At 47.2% G+C, this 11,671-nt stretch overlaps 1 protein-coding gene across 2 annotated transcripts in view; it reads right to left on the reverse strand.

Annotated features, from left to right (window-relative positions):
* Positions 1-7,251: 7,251 nt before the first annotated feature.
* The window catches only part of WNT11 (wingless-type MMTV integration site family member 11), a 34,177-nt gene continuing 29,757 nt past the window's right edge, over positions 7,252-11,671 (reverse strand). For both annotated transcript variants that reach the window (XM_014960603.1, XM_014960602.1), the window contains exon 6: positions 7,252-8,722. In XM_014960603.1, the coding sequence (XP_014816089.1) occupies positions 8,548-8,722 (175 nt within the window). In that variant the 3' untranslated portion in view covers positions 7,252-8,547. The remainder of the gene's footprint in view (positions 8,723-11,671) is intronic.

An 11,671-nucleotide genomic window follows, 5' to 3' on the forward strand; every position in this document is an offset into this window, starting at 1 on the left:
TAGCACGCTAGAAATATCTTTATTGACAGCACAGGGAGCTGAGGACAGCTTGCTCCATGACCTGTGCAATGTCAGAGGAGGTGAATTCCTCCCGGGGGAATTGATTCAACAACTTGGGACTGTTTACTAAGGTCTTTTTTAAGTCAGAAGCCCCCCTTGGTGATTTGGGGATGTAAGGACCAGATCTGGAGGTCTTACCTGACCTATGTGTCTTGGTGGTAATTACGAAGCTGGATCAGCCCCACAGCTTTGCAGAGCACATTTTTGAGCGTCACCAAGTTTGATGGTCCATGGCGGTCCTGGAAGAGCTCTTGGGATCCGTGCTATGGAGGGAAGAAATGTCCTTGAGTCCTTGCATCACCAGGGGTGCAATTAATGTTGAGACCATTTGAAATCATAGAATCATAGAATGATTCGCGTAAGGACCAGACCTGGAGGTCTTACCTGACCTATGTGTGTTGGTGGTAATTATGAAGCCGGATCAGCTCCACAGCTTTGCAGAGCACATTTTTGAGTGTCACCCAGTTTGATGGTCCATGGCGGTCCTGGAAGAGCTCTTGGGGTCGGTGCTATGGAGAGAAGAAATGTCCTTGAGTCCTTGCATCACCAGGGGTGCAATTAAATTGCTTAAATGTTGAGACCATTTGAAACCGTAGTCCAAGCCCCATCCAACCTCCAGGACATGACCTTGAACATGTCACTAAAAGGGAAATAATCGTGGATTTAGAGGAATCATAGCCATTGCTTAAATGTTGAGACCATTTGAAACCGTAGAATCATAGAATTATTTGGGTTGGAAGGGACATTAAAGATCATCAGCTTCCAACCCCCCTGCCCCCCAGGAGGTACCCCCCAGGGACACCTCCCACTAAATCAGGTTGGTCCAAGCCCCCTCCAACCTGACCTTGAACCCCTCCAGGAATGGGGCATCCACAGCTTCTCTGGGCAACCTGGGCCAGGGTCTCACCACCCTCACAGCAAAGAATTTCTTCCTGAGATCTCATCTCAATCTCCCCTTTTTCAGTGTAAAACTGTTCCCCCTCATCCTATGGCTCCCCTCCCCATCTCTCCTGGAGCCCCTTTAGGGACTGGAAGGGGGTGTAAGGTCTCCCTGGAGCCTTTTCTTCTCCAGGCTGAACACCCCAATTCTCTCATAGGAAAGGTGCTCCAGCCCTCAGATCATCTCCATGGCCCAAGTGCCCTTGGGCGTCCCCTTGATGTTCCTCTTCCAAGCCCCAGTGGTCAAAGGTCTCCTACAGGGCCAAGGTCAAGGCAAAGACTTGAACAGTACCAGATGTTTCACTGCTGAGAGCAGCTCTATAGCCAGGGGAGGAAGAGTTATGTGTGGGGGTCAGGGTGAGCTGGGGAGTAGTGACTGCCTTAAATCAGCCAAGTCTTTGCAACTGTCAAGTTTGAAGCTTTTATGTCGTGCTGAGGGCTGCTCCTCAAGCATGGATATACAGGGAGTTTCTAGCCATCGTCTCCCACTTTCCCCAGATGCAAAGATACTTCCAGCTCACACTCCTCGCCGCTTGCAGCAGGGAAGGAAGCACCTGCAGAGGTGAGCACCGAGGTGGTATTTTAATCTGTCCGAGCCAGATGAGGAGAGCAGCCCTGGATGGAGCAGGAGCTTAGAAAAGAAAACAGTTTTCCTGCCTGAGCCTGGCCCCAGCCAACAAGTGCAGCACTTTGTAAAATTAATTGCATATTGAGCAGGTAGCAGGGTGGAAAGTAGCTGGAGGTTGTGCGTGTTTTCTGCGTCTGCACCCAGCAGAGGAAGGTCTGGATCCTCCTTTACATGATCAACCTCCTGGAGCTGGGGAGGGAACATTTTATTTGAGATATGCCCACTAGTTGGTTTTCATTGGTGATGGAGTTGCGCTATCAATGATTTTTATTAATGACCCAGATTATAGCATCTCATCCTAAATTTCAGGCTCTTTAGGATAGTCCTAATTCTCTGAAGATCTAGGGATTTGTGACAGCTCAACTTCGATCTCCTCAAAGATTCACTCTTTTCAGAAAATTCATGCTGAATTTCAGAGAAAAGAGAGATTTTAAGTCCATCATTATTTAGGATAATCCTAAATAGCTTGATCAGATGTGATGACCTGGGATAATCCTAAATGGATTGAAATTTAGGATGAGGAACAATGGAGAAGGAAGGAAGACCCTTAGAATGATGGGCTTAAAACGTCTCTTTCCTCTGAAATTCAGTATGGATTTTGAGAGATGCTTGAGGATGCTGAAATGAAGCTGTCACAAAATAGAGCTTCAGACAAACATGGGCTTGTGAGCGCCCAACTTTACCTGGTTTTATTTTATGCTCCCACCTTCACTCCAGCCTGGGTTCGTCATTCATCACCGCTGAGCAACCCTACAGACCTGATCCCAGGCTGAGTGAGTTTGGGGCCCAGAGTTAGAAAATTTCCAAGGAACGTGGATCTCTACTTTAAAAAGCCCGTTTTTGTCAGCAGTTACCCTGCAGAGAGATCTGCGGTATTGATAACTGGCATTTATAGGATCTAATTCTCTAAGGTTTTCAGCACTTTGGCCTGGATCCAGAAGAACACTTATTCACATGTTTAGCTGGAAGCGTGTGAGCTGTCCCCATTTGAGCTGTTGCTGTATTGTACGAGTGGGGAAACTCTCAAAGTAACTCAAGCCACCACCAGGTTTATGTCCGAAGCTCATCCCTGCATGGAGAGGAGCACAAGAGCCCCAGCAGAACATTTCAAGCCCATTGGCTTTCTCATAAGCTCTGCAGCTTTTGCAGCATTTCCCTTCACCTCCCAGCTCCTGGAGCCGTGCAATTGCATCACACCCTCTTCTCCCTTTCTATTTTCTTAAGAGAAATCTTGAGGCCATGTGGTTCTGGTGAGTACCTTGAAAAATTCCACTTAAAAGAGAAAAAAAAACCTCCACACAATCCAGAAAAAGATCTTTAAAATAACTAATTTCATCTTTACAATACAGACAAAATAGTCCACTTACTCTTGACAAAAAGGAAATAAAAACGATCCACAATGCATACCATTGTTATTATTTTATTATTATTGTTGCTCTTATAATCAAAAAGCAAAGCTAATGCTGCTTCTCTGAACAGGGGGTAACTTTCGCTCTAGATGAATAAACCATGGCTGTGCTGAGATATTTAATCAAACTGTGTCTGACTGATTAAACTGGTCCTGAGGGGAAAACAAAACAAAACAAAACATGTTGTACATGTTAAAGTCATTACTCTCAGGTGGATTTTGAGTTTCCTGCTCTTTCCTCTCCTCTCCCAAATCTTGCTTTCTGCTCCTTCTCCCACATGTAGAGGACAAAGTCGTGCCTGTACTGGCTCCCGTCTGCTCTTGGGAGCAAACTGATGGTGTTTCATGACCCTCTGCCCGATGTAGGGAAGGGAAATCATTCCTGGTGGGGTGAGGGTGGTAAGGACAAGAGAACCCAGGGCTGAATTTTCCTCTTGCTCCCCATGTCCTCGACTACCTCCGGACCCACCTCCTAGCAGGAGGCAGTGTCCAGTTTTGGGCTCCCCAGTTCAAGGAGGACGGGGAACTGCTGGAGAGAGTCCAGTGGAGGCGACCAGGATGATCAAGGGAATGGAGCATTTCTCTAATGAGGAAAAGGCTGAAAGACCTGGGGCTGTAAGGATGATCAAGGGAATGGAGCATCTCTCTAATGAGGAAAAGGCTGAGAGAGCTGGGGCTGTTCAGCCTGGAGAAGAGAAGACTGAGAGGGAATCCCATCTTTGCTGAGCAATATCTAGAGGGTGGGTGGCAATTTGCTGAGCAATATCTAAAGGGTGGGTGGCAAGAGGATGGGGCCAGGCTCTTCTCAGTAGTGCCCAGCAATAGGACAAGGGGCACGAACTGAAACAAGGGAAATTCCATCTCAATATGAGAAAAAACTTCTTTCCTGTGAGGGTGGCAGGGCCCTGGAAGAAGCTGCCCAGAGACGGTGTGGAGTCTCCTTCTCAGGAGACATTCAAACCTACATGGATGCGTTCCTGTCCAGCTGCTTTGGGTGACCCTGCTCTGGTAGTGGTTTGGATTAGGTGATCTCCAGAGGTTCCTTCAAACCCTGACTATTCTGTGACTGTGGTTCTGTAATCTTCTCCCAGCAGGTAGCCCAGACCTGGGCAGCACAAGCTCAACTCACTTGGAGGATCTCTTTTTCTAGCAGGAAAAGGGATGGTCCCTCATGGACTCTTTTATCACCTTCCTGACAAAGACTCTGTTAACTGTATTTCAGATTTTTGCCTCCTTTCCCCTCAACAAGGGCTTGTGTAGCTGCACGTGAAATGCTTGTGGGCTGCCTGCTTTGGCATCATTAAGATACTTCCCATTTTGAGGGTGAAACTAAACAATTGGATGGGAATTTTGTGTAATGAAAGTCGTTTGCCTACCTTGGGGAGCAACCTAAATTATATAAAACTGGAAGAGGGAGAGGATGGTGGTGGTGGGAATTCATCAAAAAAATAATAAAACCAGAACACAAAGTCTAAATCCTCAGATTTGGAAATAGCATTAAGTCAAAACTCTTTTATTAATTCACGGATATTTTTTTCAAATGAATAAATGCTACAAAGCCACCGACATAATACTTTTCGAGATAGCTTGCCCTTTACCCTCAGGGGTAATATTGTAATATTTTGAAATAGTAGTATTTATGGGACTATATCAGCTGTATTTTCCCAGCTAGTGTAAATCAACAGAGCTGTGTAGTAGGACATGGACCTGGGCCAAACTATACCAGCTGTTAGGACGTGGCAGGGCATGTTATGAGAGAGGGAACTGTAGCATCGCCTGACAGAGACATTCACTATAATTAAAGCCATTCCATTCAGAAACTGAAAGACCTCAGTGTTTTGGAGCAAAGCCTTGAAAACTGGTTGCAGAGGCGCTGGGGAGGGAAGGACACTGGTACATGAATATCTTGCCTTGCCATTAGGGATAAGGTTTCCTTGCACAACTGGTTTGTGACAAATGTTCTCCCAAGTATCTTTCAGGCCACACATACAGAGAAAATCATTTGGCAGCTACATTTTGGCCTCTTGTTGCACCCAGCATTGCAGCTGAGAGCAAGGACTCTTCTCTCTTCTGGCCCCTTTGTGCTTTGCTGCTGGTGCCAGGAGAAAAGCGGCCCCTCTGTGCTTTGCTGCTGGTGCCAGGAGAAAAGCATCAGAGCCAGGTTGCAAGGAGCAAGACGCACCATGAGTCGTTCCACCAGTACGGTCCCATGTTATAGACTCTCTTTTTATTCCTAGTTAGTATTAAAAGGAAAAATAAACAAACCAGAAAGCACTGCCTCCCTCTTATAGACAGCCATTTTCTGAAAAATTAGAAAATGCCACACCATCAGGAAGGAGATCACAATAATTTGCTGGATGAAGCAGGACTGCGTAAGAAGGGAGGCTGCTGTTTATCAGACCTTTCCCTGTGCATGACTCTCACCTCAGTAAGGCTCATCACCCTGGGCACATAGCTAATTCAGGGTGCAGCCGCTCTGGAGAAGGACCCTGAAAGGTTAGAGTTATAGCAAAACCAGTGTAAAGGCATAAATTCATAGAGCAACAGCCCAAGACATGGGCTGGGGCCACATAGACTCTTAGCTCAAAGCAGAAAAATTCAGCTGAAGCCCCTGATGGATTATCTAGAGGAGCCAGGAGGGATTTTTGAGCCTGGATGCCCCCAAATGCAAAATTCCAAGCACTGCAGTCATTTCAGTTCAGCATCTTCAGTGACAGACAGCTGTGGGCAGAGGCAGATGTGAAGCGTGAGATACCACCATGGCTAAAGGTCTACTGAGGGGTCATTTCCCACCTGATGGACCTGCAGATGCCTGGTGGGCTTGCTCACATCTTTTCATGCTCTGGAAAGTTATGGTTTCTTCTGACATGGAAAAAGCAGCTGAGGAACATGGGCCTGACACCGTAGGAGTGAAACGCAGCTGAAAACAATGTGCATATAGAGAATTTCTTCCATCTCACTATTTTTACGCCAAGCAGAAAGACTCAGGACATCAGCAAGGGAGCAAGAAAAACAGTCATTACAGAATAGCATTGAAATGCTCAAATTTTTCTTTGGTCAGAACATCCCTGCCTTGTTGGCTTCATCAGTGACTGGAAATAAAAATAAAATTCCTTAAAAGAATGAAAGTAGACCATTTCTTTACATATCAAGCGAAGCCAAATTCTGGCTTTGGAGAGGAGTGGGATTTGTGCCACCAGCCTGTCTGCATGTCAGCCTATAGACACCCACCGCTCATCACACCGCACTGCGGAGACGTTTCAGTCCACCAGCTTTTATGGGGTGACAATAACACAAACCACTGACAAACTACCAAAGGCCTCTTTTTGCCTGCTCGTGGATGGGGGGAGGGAAGGAGGCGAGGAAACCAAACTCGTTACAGCAAAGCAAAGTAGCTGAGGAGTACAAAATATCTCTAATTTTGCTCTATACCCCACAACCCTTCTCTCCTCCAGCTCCCAGGGCTGCTCAGAGACATGTCAGGGGCAGTTGCCTCCTAGAGAGCAACTGGGTGGGGAAAAGAATGGGATTTGGAGGAAGACTGTGGTGTTATGGATGTGTTTCCCCCTTGGAAAGGGGCACTGTCCTCCCCGCTTATGTAGGAGTGATTTTTTGGCTGCTTACAGCACTTTTCTTGGGGGACAGCATGCCCAAAAATGACCTGAAGGACCTCACAGGCTTTGCTGCCTCCCGCTCCTGGAGCAGATATCCTTCTCCAATGTCACTTTTGCTGACACCGAGCCGGATATCCATTGCAAAAAAAAAAAAAAAAAAAAAAAAAAAAAAAAAAAAAAAAAAAAAAAAAAAAAAAAAGAAAACAAAACAAAACAGAGCACGAAAGGGAATCTAGCTTAAGCTTAAGCTAAACCTTCCAACACAACATGCAGGAACAAGGAGCAAACCACCCATGAGGGGTATTAGTCACGTTTGTTATTATGCTCCTTGGGGGCACTGGGATATTTTACTAATGAGAGTGATGGCTGATATGAAAAGCACAACAAGAGCAGTGACTCTTCCTTTCCTCAAGTGCTCTGTTTCATTGTCTTGACTGTATCTTGGCTAATTCTGCTCGAGCTGAAGAGGCTGGGGAGGCAGGGAATAAAGGAACTTATCTATCCCACGCCAGCGAGTGCCTCGAGCCATGCTCTTCTCCCGTCCTTGGGAGGGAAAGCAGGGTTGCTTTCCAAGTAGGAGAGTGAAACATAATAATCTAACATTTTGCTGTTGCACCAGTAACTTCAGCATTTATTTCATACTATTGTTAATGCTCGTTTATCATATATAGGTATATTTATGTAGGAAGTAGAGTAGACGAAAGCGCGAGATATATCTTATAAATATTTCTGTATGTCCGCATACAAAAGAAAATATGTACAGCCACAGATAGTGGTTCTCTGCTGTGTCAGGGCAGGGCCACGGCCACGTGAAGGACGGACACGTTCCCACTCCCTCCTGCTGGGAATAGCTGCTGCCCTGCATGGATGACCTCCCTGCAGCCAGGACTGGACCCGCTCCACTCTCTGCAGTTTCTTGGGGCCAGGTCAATAGTTTTGCAGGGGAAAAAAGAGGCAGCTGCACGTTTCCCTAAGGACTTGAATGCCCAGCGTGGCAGAACATCAGTGACTAAGGGCATCACACCCAAAGGGCAAGAGAAAAAGAGCAGGAGATGTTTGGGTTTTTTTTACTTTTCCCCCTGGATTTTGTCTTGACTTTGTTACTTTATCCTGATGGCTCCACTACGATCTCCTGGACCCCATAAAGCCCTTCTCAGGGTACCCTATTCTCACTGCCTCCAGGATGCCACGGGGGTTCTTGCACAGCTGAATTTGAAACCCCATCCACCCTGGAAAAATCATGGAGAGCTTTTCCCGCAGCAGTCAACTTCAAAGTCGCAGACTGCATAAAAGAAAGGTTTAAATGATTTGTTCATTTCAGGGGATTGACCTGAAATCTTTCCACCTTTATCATCTGGAGTGGATGCTTCCATGTCAAAAATTAAGTCTTTGGCAGTAAAGGCAGTTATTGCTGAAAAGTGGTAGAGTTTTCCCTTCTGGGACAGTCCTAACGCAGACTCGGTACCTGCACTTGAAGGCACAGGTGGGTGTGAGCCTTAGTTATTTTGAAAAAAGAGTCACTTCTCTTCCCCAGGGAAAGTTTCTACTTTTGTTTCTCAAAATACTAAGGCACTTGATGGCTGGACATCATCGGCAACCATAGGAAATACTGTGGAAGAAGATACTATCCCAAATGAGTTTTCTGTCTTCTCAGAGAGGGTTTTATTGGTGGGGGGGAAACATTTGTGGGTTGGTTTTTTGGGGATGTTTTTTAAGGGTCTTATTTTTACGGGTGTGATTGCTTTTTTTTCTTTTTTTTTTTTTCCCTCCTACCATCTTTCTCCAAGTCTGTGTCTTTACAAGATAAACAGCGTCTAGTCGGGGAAATGTTTTCTCTTCTCTGGATAGTGCTGGGGTGCCGCTGGCGTCTCAGCTCCCGGGCGGAGAGAGGAGGGTTCTCATTTGCACACATATCTCTCGACAGTCCGCTCACACTTTTTACAGGTCACGTAGCAGCACCAGTGGTACTTGCAGTGGCACCGCTCCACCACTTTGTCCATGTAGGGGTTGTAGCCTCTGCCGCAGCACATCAAGTCGCAGCTGTCGCTCCCGTTGGAGGTCTTGTTGCATTGCCTGGAAGAAAGAGAAGGCGGTGAGCAAGCACAGGTCATAGAATCATAGAATCATTCAGGTTGGAAAAGACCCTCGGGATCATCGAGTCCAACCACCTATCCTACTCTACAAAGTTCTCCCCTACACCATATCCCCCAACACCACATCTAAATGACTCTTAAACTCATCCAGGGATGGTGACTCAACCCCCTCCCTGAGCAGCCTATTCCAGTGTCTGACCACTCTTTCTGTGAAAAATTGTTTCCTGATGTCCAGTCTAAACCTACCCTGTTGGAGCTTGAAGCCATTCCCTCTTGTTCTATCGCTAATTACCTGTGAGAAGAGACCAGCACCGACCTCTCTACAGTGTCCTTTCAAGTAGTTGTAGAGAGTGATGAGGTCTCCCCTCAGCCTCCTCTTCCTCAAACTAAACAGTCCCAGATCCTTCAACTGCTCTTCATATGATTTATTCTCCAGGCACTTCACCAGCTTCGTTGCCCTCCTCTGCACTCGCTCCAGCACCTCGATATCTCTCTTGTATTGAGGTGCCCAAAACTGGACACAATACTCGAGGTGTGTCCTCACCAGTGCTGAGTACAGGGGGATGATTGCCTCCCTATTTCTGCTGGTCACACTATTTCTCATACAAGCCAGGATGCCGTTGGCTTTCTTGGCCACCTGGGCACACTGCTGGCTCATATTCAGCCACTTGTCAATTAGAACCCCCAGGTCCTTTTCCACCAGGCAGCTCCAGCCACACTTCCCCAAGCCTGTAGCAATGCACGGGGTTGTTGTGGCCCACGTGCAGGACCTGGCACTTGTTGAAGCTCATACCATTAATGTTGGCCCATCGATCCAACCTATCCACCTCTCTCTGTAGAGCCTCCCTATCCAGGCAGGGCTTTCCAAACCACTGCCCTGTGGTGGTGGCTGGGGCCTGAAGGGTTACATCCCAGCTGCAGAAGCACATGGCGGGGGTGAGCACCCAGGCAAGCAGCCCTCCACACCTGCAAGGGAGGTAAGGAGAGTCCCAGGGCTGCATCTGATGCCCAGGTTTACACTTGCATCACCCAAAATAACGTTAAATTCCTGCCCTGACTCTCAGTTCAGGCCCAGCGGCGTTCAGGCTGCCATCAGGCTGACCCTGTCGGAACAGGTCCGGAGGAGGCCACAAAGATGATCAGAGGGCTGGAGCACCTCTCCTATGAAGACAGGCTGAGAGAGTTGGGGTTGTTCAGCCTGGAGAAGAGAAGGCTCCGGAGAGACCTTATAGCAGCCTTCCAGTCTCTAAAAGGGGCTCCAGGGAAGCTGGGAAGGGACTCTTGATTAGAGAACGGAGCCATAGCGCAAGGGGGAAGGGTTTTAAACTGAAAGAAGGGAGATTTAGATTAGATATTAGGAAGAAATTCTTTCCTGTGAGGGTGGAGAGGCACTGGGACATGTTGCCCAGAGAAGCTGTGGCTGCCCCATCCCTGGAGGGGTTCAAGGCCAGGCTGGATGGGGCTTTGAGCAACCTGGTCTGGTGGGAGGTGTCCCTGCCCATGGCAGGGGGTTGGAACTGGATTGTCTTTAAGGTCCCTTCCAACCCAAACCATTCTATGATTCTATGATCAATGAGGGCAGGCACTTAGGTCCCGTTCAGGCAGACAGGTAAAGGTATGGTGATACTCCACCAAAACAAGAACTAGTAGTCCCTAGCAATCTGCATTCCCGGGCAGGCTCCAAAGCTGTCTGAAAGGAGATGGGAGAAGATGATACCCTAAAGAACAAACACCAGTGTTTGTCCAACACTACCTACCCTGAAAAGGATGAAGGAGGAACTCTGCAGCCACAGAGTATTTGCACAGGCTTTGTGCCAATGATCCCGGGCTGGGAAAGCTCCCGAGTAGGCTGTTACACCCACAATCTAGCCCTGACCCTATCAGGGAAATCACAAGTGATGCTAGCAGGGCTGGATTCTGCACTTTTCTCCCCCAAAGTGTCCCCCAGCATCACACAATTAGCCCGGGAGCTGGCCCTATATCACCCTGAGCCCTGACCCAGGAGCAGGCAGCGCAGCAGGACCATGGCGTAGGATGACAGGTCACCAAATATCACATGGACTTCCACTGCTTGTTTTGCTTCTGCTTTTAATTAAAGACAGACTTGCTGGGATAAATCGGACATTGTGTGGGGTTCCCTTGCTTTGTCTGCATGTAAGCAGCTGGTTTGAAGGTTTCAGATGTGACTCATGAATTGGGAAGTCTCTTTCATTGATCCATCATGGATCCCCAGCCATTCTCAAAATACAGCTATCTCACCCTCCTAAAATACTTCAAGTTGGGTCACTGGACATTACAGCACAACAGGCATTGACTTTTGGGTGAAATGAACCATGTCCTAGAGATACCATTTCTCCATGGGTTGTAAAGATAGCTCAGGGCAGAAGTGTTCATGTTTAGCCAGATGCTCAGCTAGACACTCATGCTCAGGTCTTGTGGTGCACCCAACAGCATGGGGCTGTGAACTTGATGGAGTCTTGAAACTACTTGATAGTACAAGAAGTACTTTCTTGTACCACTTGTAGTCTTCTACTGCTACTTCTACTACTTCTTCTACTACTTGTTAGTCCTGAAGCTACAAGACAGGCACTTTGGAGATTAGGGAATTGCTGACATCTCTCCTAAATCTTATTCTGCATGGCTATTTTGGACAGAAACACTCTAAGGCTGGTTTGGGGCAGGGAAAGGAGAGAGGAGCATGAGTGGGAATCTTGAGTTGAGCACTCCATTAATAGATGAAAACAAATCCATGAGATTTATAGGAATTCCTCATGAGGTAATGCTTTAGGAGAAGTTACAGGATTAATGAGGTGTTGAGATTTTGTTCTTGTTCTTCCTTTATTTTTTTCTGACTCAGGCGGGCCCCCTGTTTGTTATTTCTGACTCGCATTCCTCCCCAGGTTCAGTGTTTAAAGGCCAACCCCCCCCC

Source organism: Calidris pugnax, unplaced genomic scaffold (assembly GCF_001431845.1).
Source record: "Calidris pugnax isolate Ruff unplaced genomic scaffold, ASM143184v1 scaffold270, whole genome shotgun sequence".
Lineage (NCBI taxonomy): Eukaryota > Metazoa > Chordata > Aves > Charadriiformes > Scolopacidae > Calidris > Calidris pugnax.